We start from the raw sequence: 24228 nt of genomic DNA on the forward strand, positions 1-24228 counted from the left end.
GACACTGAGACTCTTGACTTAAGTGTGGGTGGGGTGGGCAGGGGTGGCTGGGAACCAGGAGACAGATGGAAAGAAATATAGACCATAATGGGGCAGTTGCTGTTGGTCATAGCCTGGGACAGAGTGGCTAGAATGGAATCGAAATGCTGATTTTGTCCTCATCTTGTAGTAAAGTTGATGTGGTGAAGATTCATTTCTGGTCACTCTTAGAAGAATGGGCACAGTCCCACCAAGGTGATCGGCTCTGCTTCTGACTGTGTCATCACACAGTGGCCAGGTGCGGTGACCGGGGGCTTTGTTCTCACAGGCATCACTGAGGAGAACCTGAATAAACTGATCCAGCACGCCCAGATCCCCCCGGAGGACAGCGAGATCATCACCAACATGGCTCACCTGGGGGTGCCCATCGTCACTGATGTAAGGGGCCAGCCTTGCCTATGGGGAGGGAGAGGCAGAAGGGAAGCTGTTGTCTTATCTTTTCTCCCTGATTTACTTAAGGTGACTTGTGATACACTCAACACTGAGAAAGAGAAAGCATAAAATTGGAGGGAATAAAGGCATAGAGATGTACTAAAATAGAAGTGTAACTCCCAGAACCAGGATTTGTACAGAGTCATTAAAGCTGAGCTGTTTTTTTTTTTCTGAAACCGGCCCCAGACAGGAGTCCCGCTAGCTTCATCCTCTGGGTCTTGAGGTTAGTCTGGCTCAGCATACCTTTGCACACCCAGGTCTAGCATCTTCTGTGAGGGCAAGAACACAATGCTTAGCATCAAGCAGGTTTGCCACTTGGTCCTTCACTGGTGATGATTCAGAACCAGGCCAGGACAGGGTGTCTGGGAAGCCCAGCCACACAGCACAGGGACTCCAGAACTGGAGGAGGAGGCCTGAGCCCTCTTCAGAGCTCTCTGCTAGGAACCTCAGTGTATAGCTTCTTCCTAGGGTTGTCAGTCACACAGCAGTGCCCTAACGCCGGAGTTGAAATTGTACTTCTTTTGGAATCTTAGAGTCAAAAACTTTGTCCTGGAGTCCAGACCAGGGACCTCGAACTGGATATAGTTTGGTGTTTTTAGACCTTTGTTCACAAGAGGCACCCAAATAGGAGTGGAGATGGTTTACTTGTGCACCTGGACTGTTGAAGCAAAATCAAAGACCAAGTCCTATCTAAAGCAGCATTTTCTCCTATAATTAAAAGCAAACTCTGTTTGTAAGAATCAGGATTTTTTTTTTTTTCCAAGATTTTATTTATTTTACAGAGACGGGAGGCAGGGAGAGAGAGAGTGTATTTGCCAGTTGGGGGAGGGGCAGACGGAGAAGGAATCTCAAGCAGACTCCCCGCTGAGCACAGAGCCTGAAGCGGGGGCTCAATCCCATGACCCTGTAATCATGACCTGAGCTGAAACCAAGAGTCAGACACTTGACTGACTGAGCCTCCCGGGGCCCCACTACCAGGATTTATCTGAATGCCACTTAAATGTTTGATCCACATTTGTCATTTTTAATGGCTTTAAAGAACCAAGTTTGCTCCAAGTTCTTGGGCAAAAGCCTAAGAGGCACATGCTGAACTTTTCCAGGAAAACCCCTCCCACTTTGTACTCTGCCTGTGCTGACTCTCGGAAGGAGTCCTCAGGAGCAATTTCCAAGGGCCAGCAAAGTCTCAGGGGCCCAAATGACCCATGACTCCATCTAATCTCACATGTGTTTGCCCTCAGTCCACACTGCGCCGTAGGAGCAAGCCAGAGCGGAAGGAGCGCATCAGCGAGCAGACCTACCAGCTCTCGCGGTGGACTCCGATCATTAAAGACATCATGGAGGTCAGCAAGGAAGGGCTGTGTGGGTGTGGGGGCGATAGCCAGGGCCAGGGCTCTTCACGTCCAAGCCTAGAGGCTGTGGCTTCACCTGCTGTGGGGCGGCAGGGATAGCTTGGGCTTATCTGTCCAGGAGGATTTGTATCCGATCTTAGGGCTCTTTTAGGCCCCACAGCCTTGTCCTGAGGGTTTAGGAAGAGGTTATTAGATGCAGACCCCCATGACCCCTATGACATAGCCCCATAGTAGAGACCCCTCGATGGTGCTGTATCCAAAGAACCAAACACATCCCAGCATGTACACGTCAGATGGGTAGCAGGTGCCTCTCCAAGGGTGCAGGTGTGGAGTGGCCTTAGGGATGCGACCTGAGCCAGTCATTCCCTAAGACTCCGCATCAGTCAGGGACCCCACAGGCGTGTTTCTGCCTCTGCTCTTCTGTTCACATCCATCCCTTGCCTGTGGTGCTCTCCCTCTCCACTTCTGAGCCCTGCCTTCCTTCAAAGTCCCCGTCAGCTCTGACTGTTCCCACACACTGCCCCTGTCTGACCGCCCAGCACCACAGAGGCTGCCCCCGTCTCCTGTAGTGTGTGTCGGGGATACCCTTTACGTATACGTATCCGTTCAGTGTTTGGCGTCAGCTTTTTATACCTCGGCCTCTGCCTTCACCTCGTGTCCTTTGGCTCAGTGCCTTGCATATAGTACATGTTTCGTATTTGTGAATGTGAGTTGTCCTTCTGCTCTCTGTTTGTAGCTCAGAGAAACCCTGCTTAGAATCCTGCCTCATAGATCTCTGGCGTGGGTCTTGGAGCTACGCTGTCCAGCTCCTGCTCTCTATAGGTGGACAAGACTGGGGTCCTGACAATGAAGGGTCTTTCCCAGAATTCCTTTGTCAATTCAAACAGTCCATGTTCCTGCTGACTTATATGTTAAAATAAGTATATTTTAAATGTGTGTACTGAGTCAACTTCCTATTTTTTTTTTATTTATTTATTTATTTTTTTAAAGATTTTATTTATTTATTTGACAGAGAGAAATCACAAGTAGTCGGAGAGGCAGGCAGAGAGAGAGAGAGGAGGAAGCAGGCTCCCTGCTGAGCAGAGAGCCCGATGCGGGACTCGATCCCAGGACCCTGAGATCATGACCTGAGCTGAAGGCAGCGGCCTAATCCACTGAGCCACCCAGGCGCCCCAACTTCCTATTTTTAAACCCACAATCCCAAAGGATGGGTGAACATGAACATCTAGAAACCAATCACATTTCTTTGCAGTGTAATTAAAGCCCACCCCTCTGTCTCATGTGCTCCTTTGTCCACTGCTTCCTTTTCCTTCCCCTCCCCCCAGCCCCCTGAAGACATGTGTAGGCTTCACATGGTAGCTGTTAAGAGGAGTGGAGATTTCTAGGCAGCAGGAGGTGCATAGCTGGAATCCACCCACCACATAATTAAACCCTTGGAAAACTGAAGGTGTAAGGTTTGGTCTTGCCTGTGAGATTCTGCCTGTGCCTAGATTCTACAAGACTGAAGGCAAGTGTCAGGATTTTTTTGGACAGAATGCGGCATCCGCACCTCACATAGAATATAAAAGAAAAAGAAAAAACAGAAGAGAATCAAGGAAAATTAATGTGGTCTGGTTTTGCTTAAGGTTATTTTTTTTAATAATCTCTGCACCCAACATGGGCCTTGGATTCAGGACCCCAAGGTCAAGAGTCGCCTGCTCTTCCAACTGAGCCAACCAGGCTCCCCACTGCAGTTTTTATTTTTTAAACTTCTCTTAAAGAAGCAGACCTGTAGACTGATCTCAGTGCACCAGACTGTTGTAGAGCGTCTGGCCCTGCGGAGCACAACACGAGGCATCTGCAACGGGCAGCAGGGCGGGGGAGCTCTGGTCGTTGCAAACTTGGCCGTGTCACTGTGCTAAGGGACTTGTTCTTTGAATCATCTTGCCTTGGTTCTGTCAGCCCTTCTCAAACAAATGGCAAAATCCAAAGATCTGTCTCTTTTCTTTCCAGGACACTATTGAAGACAAACTTGATACCAAGCACTACCCTTACATCTCTACGCGCTCCTCTGCCTCCTTTAGTACCACCGCAGTCAGGTGAGTGAGAACCCTGAGCCAGTGAGGGGGAGAAGTGGGACCATCTCTGGTACATTGTCAGCCACAGGGTAGTTCTGTTAGGAAGCAGCAGTATCCACAGGAACCCTCCCACTGCTTCTCATCACAGCCGGAGCGCAGGCCCTTCACCCTCCGGCTCCCACTCCACTCTGACTCATTCCTTACTCCTCCCTTCGTTCTCTCCACTTCTGCCATGCTAGCTTCCTTCTCTGCATACAGGCTTACTTCTGCCTCAGGACCTTTGCACTTGCTTTCCCCTCTGCCTGAAATGATCTGTCCCCAGTATATCTACTGGTATATCTACGTGGCTTGCCCCTTATCTCCTCCACCTTCCCTAACTATCCTTTTAGACATTACACTACACCAGTGTTCCTAGCTGCACTATTCATAACAGCTCAAAAGTGGAAACCACCCAAATTTCCTTCAACAGATAAATGGGTAAACAAAACATGGTGTGTCCATACAATGGAATATTACCCAGCCAAAGAAAGGAATGAAGCACTGACATGTGCCACAACATAGGTGAAGCCTGGAAACACTATATGAAGTGTAAGAAGCCAGTCACAAAAGTCCACACGTTGAAATGTCCAGAGTGGGCAAGTCTGTAGAGACAGAAAGTAGAAGAGAGATTGCTGGGGATGGGGAGTGACTGCTAATGGGTATGGACTTTCTTTCTGGGGTGATGAAAATAGCCTGAAATTGACTGGTGACGGTCCATGGTTCCGTGACTGTACTGAAGGCCACCGAATTGCACGTATCGAATGAGGGAATCGCAGGACGTGAATGATCTCTCAGTAAAGGTGTTATAGAAAATAAAGAAAAAAAGTGCTAGCCTCCCCCCAGTACCTCGTCTCCCCTGTTCCTTTTCTGTCCGCTCCGTAGTTTAAACCAGCACGACATCAAGTGTTTGCGTTTCTCTTGTTTACGGCCAATCTCCCCCAGCTAGAATGTCAGCCTTGTGAGAGTGAGGATTTGTGTTGCTAAAACAGAGCCTGGCACAAAGTAGATGCTCAGTGTGTTCTGCTTTCACTTGTGATGAGTTACTTCTAGAGTTAATTAAGAAGGGGATGAACACGTGGTCTGCACAGAGCTGCATTTCTCCGAATCATTCTTGATGGATATGTAGATGGTGGAAGTGTGGATGCCTTGGGTTTACTGGGTTTACACACCTGGTGGTGCTCAGACGTTTCAGCTTGGAGTTGAAAGTAGATTGCAATCCATGCTTCTTTCCCCGGGTTCTCCAGCACTCCATCTTCTTGGTCACTCACGGCATCTTCCAGGATCTGTTTTCAGAAGCATGTCCTCTTTTTCCCCTCCTTGCCGAGCCTCGGGAAGCCTGCTTTGCTCTGTGATGAGCCTTGAAGGCTTTTCGCCTCCAGGCTCTTCCTGACCTCTCTCGTCCGTGTGGTCCAGGCTGTTCCCTGACCCAGAGCAGCACCTTTCCTGGGGTGGCAGCCGGCCAGGGTGCCGCTGTTTTTCTCCAACAGCGAGAGCCTGGTGTGGCTCCTGGCAGCTGCCAGTGAACACCTGAGCTTGGAACAGGAGCTCGCAGCTCCTAAGAGGGCGTGCCGGGGCCCTGGACTAGCATGCCCTGCCGGATGACCTCCCCATGCTCCCTGCTCGTGCTCTGCCTGCCCGTCTTCTCTCTTGCCTCCCAGCCCTCACTTTCAGACCTTATCCCGGGCTGAGGCTGGAGGCCCACGTGGCCCCTGTGGCATTGCGCATCCCCTCTGACACCAGTGGAGGCCGGATGTTGATTGCCAACGTCGGGGTGAAATTCAAAATTCCCGGTAGTGCTGCAGTGAGGCGGGCTGACGGTGGCAGGCTGTCAAAGGATTCTCTCTCTGGGTTGACCCCCAGCACCTTCAGGATTGGAAAGTGACTTTAATGCTGTCAAGAGTCAGGGATAAGGGTGGAAATTTCAGTAGAGACTCGCTCTCCTTGTTTTTCTTTTTGTTTTGTTTCCCCCATTTTCTTAACCTGGAAGCAACTCATTTCTCGTTATTTCTAAGGATAAGGTGAACACTTTCTAAGAGAAGCCCAGGGGCAGGGGAACCCCTCTGGGAACCGTCCCACCACTGAAATGCCTTTCAGGGGCAGCTCAGTGTCCCATCTCTTGGGAAGACTTCTTCAGTGAGGCCCAAATGGTGCTAGAAGGCCCTCCCCTGTGTGTGTCCCGGTAGCACTGAGCTCCCCTGTGTGTGTCCTGGTAGCACTGAGCTCCCCTGTGTGTGTCCTGGTAGCACTGAGCTCGCCTGTGTGTGTCCCGGTAGCACTGAGCTCCTTGGTAGCACGATCCCAGCCTGCTTCCTCCTCCCCACCCACCCCAGTTAAGCTGCGAGCTCTTGGTGGACACAGCTGACTCGCCCTCAGGTTGCCACCCCGGTGCTGGGGGAGACCGTGGCCTGTGCTCAGTGCGGGAATCCGCATCAACCTGAAGACGGCCCGTGTCTCTGTCGTCACCGCTCACTGCCGGCAGAGTGTCCCAGACACGTCCAGAAACCTGTACGCTCGAGAGCAGAAGCCCCTCAACCACCGTGAGGGGCGAAGCTGTGGGATGTAACACGTCAAACTTTAAAGCTAACTTGAGCCTGCCTGTCGCCTGTATGTTTCCAAGAGAGTGACAGGCTTACAGCATGGGCCGCCAGACCCTCTGATAACGTGCACAGCGGCTCAGCTGGACCAACACTTCTACTACTCTGTTCCGGTCACTGGTGTGCAGACGAATGTGTGAATAAGTCATTGAGGTATGGAATACTAAATACTTCAGTGCAGATAAACATAATTAATCTCTCTCTCTCTCTCCCTCTCTCTCCCTCCCTCCCTCTCCTCTTTTCCCTCTCCCCGGGACCCCAGCGCCCGCTACGGGCACTGGCATAAGAATAAGGCCCCAGGGGAGTACCGCAGTGGTCCCCGCCTCATTATTTTCATCCTTGGGGGCGTGAGCCTGAATGAGATGCGTTGTGCTTACGAGGTGACCCAAGCCAATGGAAAGTGGGAAGTGCTAATAGGTGAGTGGGGGCGTGTACTCCCGACGGAAGGGGCTGCTTCATCGCACTCTGACCCATTCCATGCTTCGGTGTTTCATTCTGTCTTCGATTCTCCATTGCCCCTGCAAAACTTAGTCTCTAGCCACGTTTGTGGACAGCCGCAGCTAAGGGGCCAAGGGTTCTTTCCTCCTGTCTGCACTGGGTCTCGTGATGCGAGGCAGCTGCAAGCGGTGGGGAGCGCCCGATCACAGACTCCAACACGCCCAGACTCCCGTCCCTGCTCGGCCACTGCCAAGTGGGTCACCTTGAGCAAGTGCCCCACCTCTGGGTGGACCGTGATTTCCTTACCCAACCCAGCGGGGTTAAGAACACCCACTTATAATAAGCCTTACGCTGAGCCTGAGGTGGGACTTTGCATTTTCCTAGCATTGGGCCTCATATCCGGAAGACGCTTAATGAATGGAAGGTAAATTTTCGCCCCCTCCTTTACGTGTCAGTTGGAGACGGACAGACACAGCGTGAGAGCAGATATTGCCCCAAACATACTGCCCGACTGCCGGACTCTGCGAAGGGGCCCCGCCGCCTTACAGTTCCTACCACTTCTAGGTCGGCCGTACCCTTTCTGGTGTTTCCTTTCAAGAAGAAAGGAAGCAACTCATTAGAGCTGAATTAAGGCGGTGGAAGACTTTACTGCTTTCCACAGTTTCTAGGGCTGGCAGGGGAAGAGCAAGCTGAGAAAAATCATGCTTTCTCTCAATGCCTTTTTTGGCCCCATCTTGCCCTTAACAAAATGGATTACACCTGCCCAGGGAGCCTCTTGACCTTGATTGACTAAAGGCTGTCAGCACATACTGCCCTAGCCTTTCCCTCACCTCTACAAGCTGTGTCCATTTTACACCTCTGCTTTGGGGCAACCCGGTCACAGTGCCCCCCAGCTCTCAGAGTGACCAGGTTCTGCAGACCAGTCCATGTGGCCATTCCCAGGTGTGTCAAGATGGACCTCGCACTGTCGACCCCTTTCTAGAGACCACCATTCAGTGGAGAGATTGGACATCCTCTCCTCCCCCTCCCCACTCCCTGGAACTTCCCCACCTGGTCACTACTTCTCCCTGTACTGTTTTCTCCTTTTTGTTACATGGACCCCGTGATAAAGCTATCTCCTACTCGTGTGTGTGTGTGTGTGTGTGTGTGTGTGTTGCATGCACACGTCTGATAATTTTCAGCTCAAATGCAGCTTTCCTGGGCAGAAGCTGTCACAGCCAGGCTTTGATGTAAATCTCCCACTTCGACTTTGGTCCTGACTGGCAGTTCCCTGTTGGGGGGGCGGAACCCCGGGGAGAGAAAGTTGCCCTGATTCACAGAGCGGCCTTGCGCAGACAGCTGACGTCCACAGCGTGGCCTCACCCGCTTTGTGCATGCCGGCTGTCCTGGAGGCCTGTGTGTGTGTGCGCGTGCTCGCGTCCTGCTTTCTCGTACCTCATTGGCTGCGTAAAATGTAGGCCTGAGTTGGCATGTTCCTATAACGTACCGTTGTTCAAGCAGTCAGCTGGACTCTGTTCTCCCGCAGGTTCTACTCACATTCTCACTCCCACCAAATTTCTCATGGACCTGAGACACCCCGACTTCAGGGAGTCCTCTAGGGTATCTTTTGAGGATCAGGCTCCAACAATGGAGTGAGAGCCAAAGAAACAAAGTAAAAGCAGCTTATTACAGAAAAGAAACTCTTCCATTCTGAAGGGTTTTCTTTGATTATTCCGTCACACTTTTTCTTTCTTTTTCCCTTTTTAGTTTATTTATTTGATTTTTCTTTCAACAAGAAAATGCTTGCAGTTCTTAACACCGATTGAAAATGTGTCCGGTGCTGCCTTCACAGACCCTGCCGCGAGAGCCTCTGGGCCCCGGCCTGCCAGCTCACTCGGGCCCTGCGTCACCTGCTACTCAGGCAGTGCCGCCCCCTGGGTTTTAATCCGAAAGTGCTCGTAACTGCTGCGACCAGTCCTTCAGAGGAGCTGAAGCTGAGGGAGGCCGGAGGCGTGTGTGGCTTGCGAGCCTGCCGGCCCCTGCCTTGGGGATGGGGACCAGGCAGGGGACACATAGCATCCCGCCTTTGGGGGTGGGAACTAGAGCGTGAGGCCTGCAGGCATTCGAGGGACCACCCTCAGAAGGCAGAGGTCCAGTAGAGACATCCGCAGGCCCCCGATCATGAAGGAGGCTCGTTGGAGCGCGTCAGAGCGTGTCAGAAAAAGGACCTGGAAAGTCCTTTTTCCCAGGACAGGCACTCAGCTCGAGGAACAGTTTCTAAGCGGTGATGGGGTCACAAGCCACTGTGTACTTGGTGAACCCCAGCCGCCACTGGAAAGCTCAGGTCTCATGTTGGTCTGGGGGAAACGGCCCTTAGTAGTCACTGACCCTTTCAGTGATCGCTTTTATTTTCATTCTCCTGTGGATTTTCCCCAGAGCTGAGTCATCATAGCCCCCTCTCCCACTGAAGTCTCTTCGTGAGATCTGAGAATCTTTTGGTTAAAACCCGTTCCTCACACAGTGTGCTGTTCGAGGGACTGTGCCTTCTCTCTCCTACCATGCTTGTGCCTTTACCTGTTACCCAGGAAGCCCGTGTCTGTCCGGGAGGTTGTCTAGCTTTTGTTCTTGCCCTCACTCCCTCCTCTCTCTTGCCACCCATCCCGGGTGTGTCACGTGACAGACGGTTCCTGAAGAACTCCACTGTGGCATTAGTCACTCTGTGGCTCTCGAATGCAGTCTGGGATGAGGCCACACTCTGTGTGCCTGACTTCGGGCACTCTACTGACGGTGTTCCCGGACCCCCCATCCCTCACCCAGGCTGAGATGTGGTCCAGAGAGTCGTGGAGCAGGAGTCACCTGCGGGCAGTGGCGAGGCCGGGACCGGAGACCCAGCTCTGCCGGGAGCACCTGTGGGACTGTAGGAGGTCCCCCCACCCCCTCCCATGCACACAGTATGCAGAAAGGAGAGAGGCTGGATCGCAGGGCCCCAGGCACCTCGAGCTCTGACCATCTAATTCAGTAATTCAGCTCGGGGGCCTCAGTCTGCAGGCCCGCACTCATGCATTTGCAGTCTGATGAACTTCAGGGGACTGGGCCATCAGAACCATGACCAGGAAGCACCAGAAGCGTGCTTGTTTGTGTAAAGAGAACGTGCTTGGGCCAAAAAAGGACTCGCTTTAAAGGTCGGAACAGGCAGCTGTGAAGCTTATCTCCTCTTTCCTCCCTGTGGCTGAGAGGGGGCTCCCCCGGGCAGGAGTGGGGGAGAAGCTGCCGGTGGGATGGCCGTGGCTCTGGGCTGCCCCCCCCCCCCCCCCCGCTGTCCTGCCCAGCTGCCTTCCCCTAGAAAGTGCAGCCAGTAGGTGGTGAATAAAAGCAATTGTTAAAAAATAGTCATTGTTTAAAAAAAAAAAGTCATTGTTCAGAAGAAGTACCTTGGTCGGTTGGTAATCAGAGACATCTGGTTCTGTGTACAGATGGCAGGGGGGCGATCGGCATTCGCTGCAGGATGTATTTTAGGACTTACAGGACAGATGCTGAGTCTGGCTGCAGCAGTGGCAGACCCCTTACAGGGTCTGAAAGACTCAAACCCAGATCCCAGGCGCTCCTGCTAGGATTCGCTCTGGGAGTCCCTGCTTCAGAAGCATCCCGTCCCTTGCAGGCTGGTTTCCTCTGTTTCGTGTTCAGTCAGCACAGAGGATCCTGGCTGCTGTCTGAGCAGAGAACACGAATAGACTCGAGTTGTATACTCTTGGCTTCTGGAATGCTTTGGGCGGGGGCAGAGTTGTGTTTTAGCGTTCTGTTAGGAAAAAGCAAGACAAGGACCCCTAATCCCGGGGAGGTTGGAAGGCAGGTAAAGATAGCACTTGACCCCTTCTGTTTTGACTATGCAGGTGACCAAAGACGAACACAGTGCAGGACAGGCGAGGGCAGGGGTTGTCTCCTGTCAACGTCAATGTCTGCAGTGACTTAGCTTCTAAGAGATGAGTTTTCCCACTCAGCAGTGGGTCAGGGTGTCCCTGGCGGACCCCGCTTGTGGCTACCAACACCCCCTCCGTCCTCTGGCGCCTCTCTTCCCCAGGTGCCGGTTGAAGGGAGCTGGTATGGTTAGCCGAAGTGCCCAGAGGCACCCAAGACTCACCTTAATCCCTTTAATCACTCGTCTCTCCATGTTGTCCAGAAGGGAAGTCTTTGCATTAGACCGTCACCCCCAGCTCTGGGGGGTTATGTTAGAAGTAGCAATCCCAAGGGAATGTCCAAGTTGCCATCCGAAGCCAGCGGAGGCGCTCCGAGAAGCTGTTACACAGCACTTGCCCTTGGGAGAAAGTTTTTGTTTTTTTACATTGAATGTTTTACTTTATTCCCAATTGGGAATCAATTGGAGTCAAGTCTCATTTTTCAGTGGGACTCAAATTTGAATGTGAATTCAGAGCCAGCCCATCGCCCAGCTGCCATTTAAGCATTCACTTGCACGTCCCCTGCTGGGGCCAGGAGCCCAGGTGCCCAGAGCTGAGACCAGTGGCATGGGTTCTGGGCCTGGCCGTGCCACCGAAGGGCCACAGACAAGCCCTCACTTAGGGCTTCATTCTCCCATCTTTAGGATGTGGAGTGGACCGGAGCTTGGTTCCCAAGCCTGGCAGATCGTCGGACTCCCCTGGGTTGCTCTGAAATGTACACATTGCCTGGTGCCTCCCTGGGTCGTCTGGGTTCGTAGGTCCGTTTTGGCCAAAGCCTGGAATGCCTAGACCGGCCGATCTCTAAGAACACTCTGAATTTCAGATTCTCTTAGGAAAGATCTCGTCCTGGCAGAGCTCACTGTGTCTGGGCCACAGTGCTGCCTTCGGTGTGACTGTGTTTGGAGACCAGCGTTCAAATTTCTCAGTCTTATGGTTACAGAGCATAAGAGGGACCCTCAGAGCAGTTGACCCCCCCATGTGATTCTGGAGGGTCTCCCTGGTCAGCTTCCCGGGGGTTCAAAACGTGGGTTTGCAGCGTGTGGGTCACAGGGTCACCCAGCTCTGTGTGCAGAGTTTGTGGTGGTGAAAATCTTGACCAAGGTATTAGAACAATACAGGTGATTGGGTGACAAAAGTTAGCTCTCAGGTGACTCAGATTAACACCAGCCAGTCTTAAAGACACCCACTGAATCTGGGCCCAGGAATTCCCAGGCCTGTTGCAGAGAAACTTCTCTCAGTCAGACTGGGAACACCAGATGGTCAGCTGTCAGATAGTAGAAAGCTCTGGGAGCATGGGTTCCTTAACCCTTTTCGGCCTCCCTGAGATCTTGAGTTTGCATGTAAGCAAGGCAGGGAGCATTCTGGGATGGGCATCTGACCAGAGGCTCCCTTTTGATTTTTCCAGTAAATCGAGACTTCTGCCTTGTTTCCTGGAACTCAGATGGATGGTGTGGAGGGCGGGCATTAGGGACGGTTTCTCTGGCAGGCGCACTCTTACTGCCTTTACCGGGAAAGACCCCAAGTTAATCTCGGCACAAAATATCCAGAGGCTTTCTAGAGGCACAGACTGCATGGAGTTGAGATTTGGAAGGCCCTCGCTCTGGCAGTAGTTCGCTGTTAAGGATTTGGCAGTGTTTGTTCCTGTTTTCTCGCTCGGGGAGTAGCCTTTGACCTTCTTTAGGACACCGAGGAAGATGAGTAAAGTCGCAGAAATGAGTCTGCTTTTGGTAGGTTTCAGGGAGGTCTGCAGAGCGATGGGTCAGCTTTCGAGGGCAGGGGCTGCTGCGGGCTATAAGTCCTCACTCGGGGCGGTGACAGGTGGCTAGGGCTTGAACTATTGTAGATGGGACGTTGGAAGAAGCCCCTTATGCCAGAAAGAGCTTTCCAAGTTTGCTGCGGGTCTGGACGGACCAGGCAGGCAGGTTCAAGACCTGCAGTTCCAGCAGTCACGGGTCAGCTGAGCGCATAGTGGTCGAAGGCACCGGGACCCTGGTACTTGGAATCACCCCCAACCAGCCAGCCAAAGCCTTCTTTTGCTCACCCTCAGGGTGGAAATCTGGCCCCTGCAGTTTCTGTCCCCACCCCCACAGGCCCATGCCCTCGCCCGCACCTCCAGGGGGGCACATTTTCAAGTACGGCTCTTTTGTTCAGTTCTCTCCCACCGGGACCTCTTTCTTTGAAGCCCGCTGCTGCATGTGTGCCGGCCTCATGTTCACACACCGGTCACCTCTGTTCTGTTCCAGTAAAGTCCATGTCCAAGCCACACGGTCCATGCATCTTTTTTTATTGCACTTCTTAGCTCTCTTTCTCTCTCCTTATGAAAAAGGACTTCATTTATTTATTTTATTTTTTTATTTTTGCAGTAGAAGTATATCTAATTCCATTAGCTTAAGTTTTTTGCAAGCATTTCTAATCTCTTACAATGTGCGGTCTCTGCAAGGTAAGGCCTCAGGTACCCTGGCCCTTTCCCTTTCACGCCTGAGGTCCCACCCGCGAGGGCAGTACCAGCCCGCTGGATCCCCGAGGTCAGGGGCTTCCCCTGGGTGCCCTGCGCATCACTCTGTCCCTAGCAGGCACCATCCTTTCCACACACAGCCCCCTACCACCCCCGCCCCCTTCCCAGCCTTTCCCCTGCCAAATGGTTTGGAATTCCTCTCCCTGGCTTCACCTCGAGTGCAACAGAGAATCAGAAATGCAGCCGCCCCGTCCCCTGGATGATGATGCTGAGCCCAGACGGAGAGGCGGGTTCCTTCCTTGATCTAGCCTGGGGCCCTGCCTGAGCCAGAGGATGTATTTTATTTATCTACAGCCCCCAAATGTCTCCCGGGCCTATTGTGATGTGGCCCCAACACCCTACCCCTGACCCCCTCCCTGTTTCCTCTAGACCAGGGTGTGGGTGGGGGAATGGGCGCAGAGCTGGGGAGCGGAGAGCAGGAAAGTAGACGCGGTGGGAACCAGAGCCAGCAAGCTCACTGTCTTTTCTGCCCCCCCAGGATCCACGCACATTCTCACCCCACAGAAACTTCTGGACACGCTGAAGAAACTGAATAAAACAGATGAAGAAATAAGCAGTTAAAAACATAAGCCACCCCTCCAAAAAACGAACCCTCTTCCCACAGTGCTCCGCAGCCCCTACCGCTGCCCGCCTCGGTTACTTTGCTGACCCCGTCCCTCCACTGCCTCCCCCAGCTCTGCACGCCCTGGCCGGCACTGTCGCCGCTGCGTTCTCGTGTTTAATGATGCCCTCTTCTTGTGTGAAACAAAAGAAAATAATGCATTGTGTTTTTTAAAAAGGGTATCCTCTACATGTGTCCTAAGAGGAAAGGTTCCCGCGTAAGGGACACACTGCTGGAGAAGTTGTAGAACTTTCTAGAATGAATGGACACCTTCTTCCCATTATTATGATTCCATGACCTTGTATATAACCCAGTGCGACATGCGCAAATTGCTTGAGTATGGGAAGGTAGACGTTTGGGTGTTTTACAAAATCCGTTTTGGGCTGTTCCTGGTTTTTTTTCAGGAATCACAGAGATGTCTGTTCCTGGAATATTTCAAACTGAGGATTAATCTGTTGGCTTCACTCCAGTTCTTACCCCCTCAGCCTGCTCTCATCCAGATAAACTTAGCAGTGAAAATCAGGTGACATCTTGTGAGGTTCGAGCTGGAAGCGACCTCTTAGCCTTCCCCAGAAGCTTACCATCCCCGTGCTGGGGCTGTGGGAGGGGCTGGAGGTGTTCCCATGAAGTCAGGCCTGGTGCCGGGCTGCCTGCCCAAAGCCCGTCACCACTCCCCGCCCCACCCCCCTCCTTTACAGCCTAAATCACAGTGCCCAGCGAGTGTGGAGCAAGTCCCACCAGGACCTTTGTCTCTTGGAGAAGCAGTTAGGCTGGGCTTTTTGCCAGACCCTTTCCTTCCCTGGGCACCACCCCCAACAGAGCTCCTCTTTCTCAGTGGGGTCAGCACAGGCAGAGCCCCAGGTGAGGAATGAACTAGAACGGAATCTGAGCAGAGGGCCCTTTCCTGTAGAAAGGTCTGGCCCCTAAGACTTCAAACCCCCCAGAAAAACAGCCCATTGGATTTATGCAGACCCTGTTCCCACTCAGATTATCCTCAGTTTAAGATACTTCATAATACTTTATTTTGTGTCGTGTGGGGTCATACGTCGTCGTGCTTGTAAGAGAAAATGATCATTTTATTCTCTGTATAAAACTTAGCTCTAAAGCAAAAATGAAAGAAGCAAACGCAGAAAGGATGTCGCGTCATCCTCCAGACTCCGCAGCTCTCCGTTCTCCGGTGGTGAGCGCACCACGTGTCCTGCTGCTGGTGTCGCAAATTATGACAGTGGAAGTCACAAAAATGTCCCCTGCCCAGCCCCCCGCTGCCCTTGAACCCCTGCAGACTGTGTGCATATTACTGTCTCGTGATGTCCCTGCAGACGTGGTGTGTGCTAGCTCCACGCGGCTGCCCGCTCTCCTTTCGGAGCGCGTTCCTCGCCCTCCCCGGTAGACGCTTCGTGGTGTTCTCTTCTCAAGGCTTTGGAATCTCCCTGGCGCACTCAGATTAGTTTTCAGGCCCCTTCTCTCTGTCTCCCTTCTCCCCATGAAGATATCCCCGTTTCCTTAGGACAGAACTGTAGGTGCTTGCACTGGTTTGTTTCTTGCTGTCACTGCTTGTTTTGTCCCCTGCCCCTGACTCGACAGGGCTCACGCTTCAGGGCCTTGTGTGTCGAACATGTTGGGTTTCCTTTCTCTGTTATTTATATAAAAATAATTTATCAAAAGGATATTTTAAAAAAGCTAGTCTGTCTTGAAACTTGTTTACTTTGAAATTCTCAGAATCTCAGTGTTGGAAAGTATTGAAGCACAAACATGTATCATCTCCGTACCGTTCTGTACTAAAGCGCTCGAGTCTAATAAATCAATCAGTCAGCACCCATTCATGGTGTCCGCGATGGCTCCTGGTCTGGCTTTGCTCTGGAGAGTTGAAGGAGGAAGGCTTCTCCGGTGGCCTGTTTCAGATGAGACTGCCACCCCGGCTATGGCCCCAAGTCTTCTGGACCCCAGTCAGCATCGCTCACGTTAGGATCTGTAATGGTCTCCCTTTCAAGGACAGTTCACAAAGCTTGCCTTGGGCCCTGGGCAGCAACAGGGCACTGCTTGTGGCCAAGGGAGCTCTTTCTGGTCTTATTTGTCCTTATCAGAAAGGCGTCTCTACTCACAGACCGCAGATGCTCCCTGCTCAGCGGCCATACATTCAGGGCAAAAGGGCGATGAGGCACTTTATCCATCTGCCTGTTCTCCTCTCTTCCTGCTGCCACACCCTTGGCCTTATGAGCCTTCCAGATCAAAATCTGGTTCGCGTCCTATTGCTCTAGAAGCTTGTTCAGAATCTGGATGGACGGAGATGGGTTTGGCCTCGAGTTAGGGTTGGGGTCACACCGGAAACCTGCTGGAATAGGAGGCACAGGGAGTGGGGTTCTTTGTAGGAACTTCTGGTTCTGCTCTCTGGTCCTCAGTCACTGTCTCATTTAAATCCTGATCTCCTTCAAGGCATGAAGACATCTAACAGCTTGAGGCCAGTTGGCGGATGCTACAGCTCCTCGACCCAGCTGTCTGCTGGTGAGACTTGCCAGATAGGGACGTAATGATGATGACGGTGACCATATATTGAGTCCCTGCTCCACGTCAGACCCCTCGTGTGCTGCCTCTGTTGGGTGGCTCCCTTCTCAGTTTCACAGATGAGGAAGCCAAGGCCAAGAGCAAGGCAGTAACCCCCCCAAAACACACTCCAGCTTGGGGGGCATCAGACACTCCCCATCTTAGAGCAGTAGTCACTGACCCAGTAACCAAGCACCCTCAAATGAAATCCAAGATTATAATGTTTAAATTCTAAATCGTTCTTTTTTTTAAAGATTTTATTTATTTATTTGACAGAGAGAGAAAGCACAGGCAGGGGTAGCAGCAGGGAGAGTGAGAAGCGGCAGGCTCCCTGGGAGCCCAACACAGGCTCGAATCCTGGACTCTAGGATCACAACCCGAGCCAAAGGCAGGCGCCTAACCAACGGAGCCACCCAGGTACCCCTAAATTTTAAGTCATTCTAACCTGAATTTGCATTAAAGCGCAGTAAATGTCATTTGCTCCTTCCTTCCAGGCCGCCCATCCCCTCCAGGCCCAGGCTAGTGGCTGGCTAGTCTCTCCCTGATGGTCTCTGACAGGCTTTGACCCAGAGTTCTGATGCCTCCCTCCTTTCCACCCCCCTCGCCACCAGCCAGCAGCGGAGACTGGGCCCTTTATATGCTCTGGCAGTTCTTTCGTGTTACACAGCACAGATGGAGCCCATAGCCGCCCCTCCAGAAAGTCTCCAGTGATGTTAGATATTCTTGGAGGAACTGGGGGTTCGGAAGCCAAAGCAGATGGCGCTGACTCAGTAACTGAGCAGTCCTAGACCAAGACAGATCTAAGAGCTGTAGCCGGTCACTCTGCCTTTCCAGGAGGCAAGACCCGGCTCGGGGACCAGTTCACCTGCCCCCATGCGCTACCAGGTATTCCTCCCTTGGATACCGAATGGCAGAGTGGCCAGGGGAATAGACCTCACCCTCAGGCAGGCCTGGCTCAAATCTGCTGTGGGTCTCATTCCACGTGATCCTGATAAGGGACTTTTATAGACGAATACACACAGAATGATACATTTATATAAGGTGTTAAAGCCTCCTAAAAAGCACTACAGCATGCTTACGGAACATGTGTTGCAAATGTGCAAATGCACGCACGAGAATGACAAATACACCGAAGTCAGGAGAGTGGCCACCCAGGAGGCAAAGGATGGTTACTGTGGTGTTTCCTTAGATCCCCAGTCACAAAATGAATCCATGGCTTCAAAGTGCTTCACTGAATTAAAAAATAGAGAGATAGTAATTCTACTTGTAGTTAATATACGTTGAGCAAGTATTATGTATCCGGCATGAGTGTTTGTATCTCTCTTGCTGATTCTTCTCAATTCTAGGAGTTAGAGGTCATTGTTATCCCTACTGACAGATGGGGAAGCAAAGACACAAAGACAGAGGAATTTGGCCAAGGCCTCCAGATGGCAGATGACAGAGCCTAGATTTAAACATGGCTGTCTGACTCCAGAGCCCAGTTTCTCTGCTATCAGGAAAACAGTACCAGTATAAAAAGATGACAGGATTCTGGTGTGAATACAGAACATGAGTCAGCATGGGCTGGAACTAATAACTCTCTAAGAATTAGTTTAGGGGCGCCTGGATGGCTCAGTTGAGCATCGACTCTTGATTTTGGCTCAGGTCATGATCTCAGGGTCCTGGGATTGAGCCTGCATGGGGCTCTGCGCTCAGCAGGGAGCCTGCTTGAGATTCTCTCTCTCGCCCACTGGCCCCCCAGCCTGCATGCAGATGTGCACAAGCTCTCTCTCAAATAAGTAAATAAATCTTAAAAAAAAAAAGAATTATTAGTTTACACCGCAACCAAAAAAAAGAAGAGTGGAAGTAAGACACAAAACAATAAAAGCTGGATTTCCCAGGACAGCAAGCTACCCCTCCCCGGTTCCCCGTGCACTACCTGTTATGGAAGGAGCACTGTCAGAGAGCAAGTACCCAGGCACCGAGATGTCGTCCGTTAGCCAAGCAGCTTTTCCTTCCTCATAGAAGAGTATATTCTAGAATGATACCAAATAATTCCATCGCTAAAGGTAGGGAAGAAACCCAAACCACAGAGACAGCGATCAGAGTTCTACTCCTTAGAGTAAAAAGTAGCATTGGATGCAACGTTGCCAAGAAGCTTGTGAAAAACCAGCTGCTGCTGACCTCCAGCATCCTTGAGCAAATGGCAATTTGCCTGGTGGAAACAGTCATTTAGAGAGAAAAATGATTTGGAGGACCTGTTGTCAACACATATGCTTCCCTTTTCAATTGGAGCAAACAGCGATGAACGGTTTGAGTCCCCTCTTGGCAGGAGGTCTCCCTCAGCAAAGGCAAAGGTCTCAGAGAAGGCTCGTTCTCTTCGTTAAAATCCCATGCTCGGATGACACCAAACGCACAGGCAACGAAAGCAAAAATAGTTTGAACCACATCCAGATGTAAAATTTCTGATATAAAACGACACAATCAACAGAGTGAAGAGGTAGCCCACAGATGGTGAAAAAAATTTACAGATCATGTATCTGATAAGTTCATATCCAGAATATATAAAGAACTCCTGCAACTCAACAACAAAATACCTGACTCAAAAATTAGCAAAGGACCTGAATAGATGTTTCTCCAAAGGAAATATACAAACGGCCAATAAGTACATGGAAAGATGGTCCACTTCATACATCATGAGGGAAATGTAAATCAGAGCCTCAGGAAACCAGTTTACTCACTAGATTACTGGTTTATTACAAAGGATATTAAAAGATATAAATCAATAGCCAGATGAAGAGATACATAGGGGGAGGTCCCAAACAAAGGAGCTTCTGTCCCAAAGGAGTTTGCAGACCAGCACAGGGACACATGGATGGCTTCCAGTTTGTCAACCCATGAGCTCTCTAAACCTTGTCTTTTTTTTTTTTTTTTTAAATGAAGACTTTATTGCATAGGCACAGTGGATTAAATCATTGGCCATTGGTAATTGATTCTGCCTCTAGCCCCTGCTCCTATCCCTAGCAGTCAGGAGGTGGGACTGAAAGTTCCAGCCCTCTAATCACAAGGTTGGTTCCTCTGGAAACCAGCCCCCAACCTTAGGTGCTTTCCAAAAGTCCCCTCATTAACATAAACTCCAATGTGGGTGAAAGAAGTTTGTTATAAATATTGAGACACCTTGGGGCTCCTGGGTGGCTCAGTGGGTTGGGCCGCTGCTTTCGGCTCAGGTCATGATCTCAGAGTCCTGGGATCGAGTCCCGCATCGGGCTCTCAGCAGGGAGCCTGCTTCCCTCTCTCTCTCTCTCTGCCTGCCTCTCTATCTACTTGTGATTTCTCTCTGTCAAATAAATAAATAAAATCTTAAAAAAAAAAAAAAAAGAAATTTTTAAAAAATCCACTAAGGATTGAATGTTTGTGTCGTCCCGTCCCCCCCCCCCAGCCCCGCCCCGCCAAACTCACAGGCTAACAACCTAAAGCTCAAGGTAACGGTTTGAGGTGGGGCCTTTGGAAGGTGATTAAGGCCTTCCGGAGGTTCTACCCTCATGAATGGGATCAGATGTTCTCTTCATAAAGGAGACCTCACAGAGCTCCCAGCCCCTTCTGATTTGTGGACACAACAGTAGTAGGTCTGCAACAGGAAGAGGGCACTTGCCTGACTCTGCTGGCCCTGACCTCAGACTTCCAGCCTTCAGAACTCTGAGAAAGAACTTTCTGCTGTTTTAAGCCACTCGGTCTGCTGCCATTTTGTTACAGCAGCCCACATGGGCTAAGACACTCCCATGCTCAGAAGTAGTTTTCTGGTTGGTTGGTGCTTTCTTTGTGAGTCGAGGGCCCCTGGGGCCAGAGTTGAAAGAGCCCCCGTTTCCGAGCGGTGAGGACAGCCCAGCTCCATGAGTGCCCGGCTCGTCGCCTGTGCCCCCAGTGGGCAGTGCCTCCTGACCTTCATGCAGCGCTGGAAGGATCAGAACCTGTGTGGCCGCAGTCAAGTTCAAGCCCTGGGTGCTGGAGGTTCTTCAGCATGCCGGAGGAGGCCCTGAGACTACATTTCCACATGGAAGTGTGAGGGACCCAAGGCTGAAAACTTCTCTTCACAGCACTGAGTAAGCCATTTCTCTGGTAGCAAGGAGCTTGTTCAAATGGTTTATCTTAAGGATCTGGGTGGCCCATCACTCCGGAGCCAACATAGCAAGCTTTTGCTAAGCCATATTTTAAAATTACATCAAATCCCAGAACAAAACTTGAAGAAACTCCTTCCAGAGCTGAAAGCTCCGGGGTCGATTGTGAAAGTGACCACCATGCTCTGTGTCTCCTTGCCTTTCCTCTGGGCTGCCTGTGACCTGCTCTGACCGCTGGAATGTGGCAGGAATGGGCTTGCACTCACCAACCCTAGACCTCAGCAGGTCCCGCCACTCCTATTCTTACACCCTTCTGACTCTGTGGCTGCCGGATTAGCCAGCTGGGCCAGTCGGCTTGGTGGTGGGAGGCAGTCTCCTCATTGCCCCCGCCCACAGCTAGCCACAGCAGGCACACGAGTGACCAGCTGGTTGAGAGACACAGGATGGGCCCAGCCACGGTCAGACGGGCCTGGCCTATCCAGAAGAACCAGGAGCTCAACAAATGGTTCTTGGCTTCAGCCACTCCTCTTAATTGCTCTCTACCAAGCTCTCCATTGGTTTTGACAACACCCTTACACATGGAGTTTTCCAAGCTCTGATCCAAATGAAGTCAGCTCCCTCAGGCAGAACCGTGGAGCTCTTTCTCTGTATAACCTGTCTTTCCCCAGAGCAGAACCCATGAAGCCCTGTCCCCGAGCTGGGAGGCAGACCTACTTTTCCCGGACTGATAGGGCTCTGCAAGTGAGCACTACGGGGCGGCAGGCCCTGGTCTGAGCCTGCCCCCAGTGGTGTGGAACCCCGACCCTATGAGCTACGTGAGGTGCGGGCCGTCAAGGTCCAAGGATTCTCATCCGGTCGCCTCCCGGACTAGAGCTTCGACCTTGCCAGTGGGCTCGTGTGGGAAGTCCTCTCTGCTGTACCTGATTGGAGCCGAGATTCTGCAACACAGGACTGGAGGGGGAGCTGTCTTGCCTGCTGAGGAAGGCCAGCAGCCTGCCCCTCCCAGGATGAAGCTGTGACCCCAGACTAGAGCCTGGAGGGTAAGGAAGCCCCCTCCTTCTTGAACACACCTGCTCAGAACAGTGCACCCCAGCTTAAACATTTATAACCCAGAACTGGGCATGGGGATGGGGAGTGGTCATGTTTTCTTTTGACACCAATTACATGGCACTTTTCTATACCATCTCTCCAAGTCTGGGTCTCCAATGGTTCATTTCTAACAGTACTCAGTGCAGACCCCATAGGTTCAAGGGCTCAGTGCCACAAAACTGCCCCCACTTCAGAGGTTAGCCACTAGTGGGGGACCCGGGCTACCCATACTTCTGCCCAGCTGACTCCAAATTCGAGAGTTCGGTACCTCCTCCGGCTTGGTAATTCATAGAACAACTTAGAGAACTCAGAAAAGCACTCTACTTACTGTTTTATTATAAAGGATACAACTCAGGAGCAGCCAAATGGAAGAGATGCACAAGGCAAGGGATGGGGGTGGTGACTGGTGGTGGCCCAGAATGCCCCTGCCTCCTCCAGGCACACCACCCTCCCAGAATCCTCAAACACTATTGTTTAAGCATTTTTACGGATATTACATTACATGGGCAGAGTTGATTAAATCATTGACTGCTGGTGACTGAACTCGGTATCAAGCCCCTCTATTCCTCCCTATAGGTTGGGCGGCAGGGGTTGGGGTCTACAGAAAGTTCTAACCCTCTAATTATGTGCTTGGTCTTTCTAGTGACCAGTCCCCATCCTGAAGCTGTCTCCCACCCACAGTACCCGCATTAGCATAAACTCAGGCACAGCACCAGAGGCTTGTTATGAATAACAAAAGATACTCTTCTCATCTAGGATGTTCCTCTGCCAAAAACCAGGGGCAAAGATCAAATGTATATTTTTTATTAAGCCTCAGCTGATAAGGGGGTGGGTTACTGCTCAGATACCACACTCGTCCTTGCAGGGGTTTGGTAGATTGTCCTGAATGAATGCTTCTCCATTTACTGTATGCCTTTAAAACCATTAACAGACACTTTAAATGATTCTTTTCCTTTTTTTTTTTTTAATATTTTATTTATTAATTTGACAGAGAGAGACACGGTGAGAGAGGGAAGACAAGCAGGGGGAATGGAAGAGGGAGAAGCAGGCTTCCCGCCGGGCAGGGAGCCCAATGCAGGGCTGGATCCCAGGAGCCTGGGATCACTATCTGAGCTGAAGGCAGACGCTTAATTGACTGAGCTACGCAGGCATCCCAAATGATTTTTTTAAAAATTATAATTGTGGGGTACCTGGCTGGCTCAGTCAGGTAAACATCTGCCTTCAGCTCAGGTCATGAGCCCAGGGTCCTAGGACTGAGCCCCCAGGTGAGTTGGGCTCCCTGCTCAGCAGAGAAATCTGCTTCTCCTTCTCCCTTTCCTCCCCACTGCTCATGCTCTCTCTCTCTAATAATATATAATCTTTAAAATAAAAGAAAATAAAACAATAAAAAATATGTTAAAATAATCTCCATGAATTAAACTGTTGTTTTGCTGGGGAGAGGGTCCATTGAGTTCCTTTCCAGAATTTCCTCCCCATGCAGCCTTAGTCAGTCCGTAGAATTTTACTGTGTGCTCACTTTCCTCCTGGGTTCCGGGGACGCAGCCACAAACAAGACAGTCTGGGTCCTCATGTCCTCACACTAGTGAGGGGTAGTAGTACATGTCAGTAGTACATGTCTCTCACACATACACCCAGAATGAATGGATCTGTCATGCCATGTGCTCCAAAGGAGTGGGCAAGGCTTCAGACATGTTGATTGATGCCTAGCCTCCCTGTCTCCCTTGGGCCTAGGCTTCCTGCCTTCCAGAGTCTCCCAGAGGTGGCAGGGCCCCAACCCCAGGGCCTCTGCCCTGGGCCAAGGCTGCAGTCTGCTGGGTTGTGTGCGCCATCACAACTCCTAGCCACTGGACTTTGTGGTCTGGCAGCTCCAGGCTCACCACTACCTGTCTGCAAAGCAGGACACAGAAGGCGGTTCATGGAACGGCCCGGAAAAGGTGCCCCTAGGGAAGGTGATGGCCCGTGGCCCCAGAATAGAAAGCTTTGGAGAGCATCTTCAAACAAACCTCAGAAAGGGATATCCTCTGACCTGCAGTTATCTCGCCCCCACCCCCAGTGGGTCACCTCTGCTGCAGGACGGCAGCTGCATTCATAAGCTGGCGCTGCCCCCCAGGTGCTAACGAAGGCAGAAGCACAGGTCCCAGAGCTGAGTCTTTAGTGGGCTCCGAGCAGGCTGAGGGGCTGCTGGCCACGCTCTCCCATGAGGTTGGGGATTCAGAGCTCCCCCCTGAAATGGGCCCCAGGTAAAATAAGGTAGAAACACAGGCACGAGGAGGGAGAAGGGCAGCTGGGGGACACCGTGGTGATCCTTAGCCTGGGCTAGGCTCCTGCCCCCACAGGAGGTTGGGGAGGGAGCAGCATCCAGCGGGATGAGGGGGCATGGCACTGGGCTGGAGGGGCAGCCCTATGCGGGCCCTGAGTCTCAGGCACTAGGCCAGGAGCCTCTCTCTGGAGCCTTAGTGTCCCCCTGTCTGCAGTTCCAGGAAGGCAGCCCCCCCCCCCGCACGATTG

General features: G+C 51.6%; 1 protein-coding gene across 4 annotated transcripts in view; it reads left to right on the plus strand.

Annotated features, from left to right (window-relative positions):
- Window positions 1–15815, plus strand: part of STXBP1 (syntaxin binding protein 1) — a 73507-nt gene extending 57692 nt beyond the window's left edge. Inside the window, exons 15-20 of one of the 4 annotated variants that reach the window (XM_013058727.2) lie at window positions 308–417; window positions 1710–1811; window positions 3813–3898; window positions 6773–6927; window positions 8474–8599; window positions 13874–15815. In XM_013058727.2, coding sequence (XP_012914181.1) covers window positions 308–417; window positions 1710–1811; window positions 3813–3898; window positions 6773–6927; window positions 8474–8583 — 563 coding nt within the window. In that variant the 3' untranslated portion in view covers window positions 8584–8599; window positions 13874–15815. The other 3 variants (XM_004757264.2, XM_045082437.1, XM_013058728.2) reach the window with 3 other exon arrangements.
- The last annotated feature ends 8413 nt before the right edge of the window (window positions 15816–24228 follow it).

This window comes from Mustela putorius, unplaced genomic scaffold, assembly GCF_011764305.1.
Source record: "Mustela putorius furo isolate JIRA1106 unplaced genomic scaffold, ASM1176430v1.1 tig00000596_pilon_pilon_pilon, whole genome shotgun sequence".
Taxonomy (NCBI): domain Eukaryota; kingdom Metazoa; phylum Chordata; class Mammalia; order Carnivora; family Mustelidae; genus Mustela; species Mustela putorius.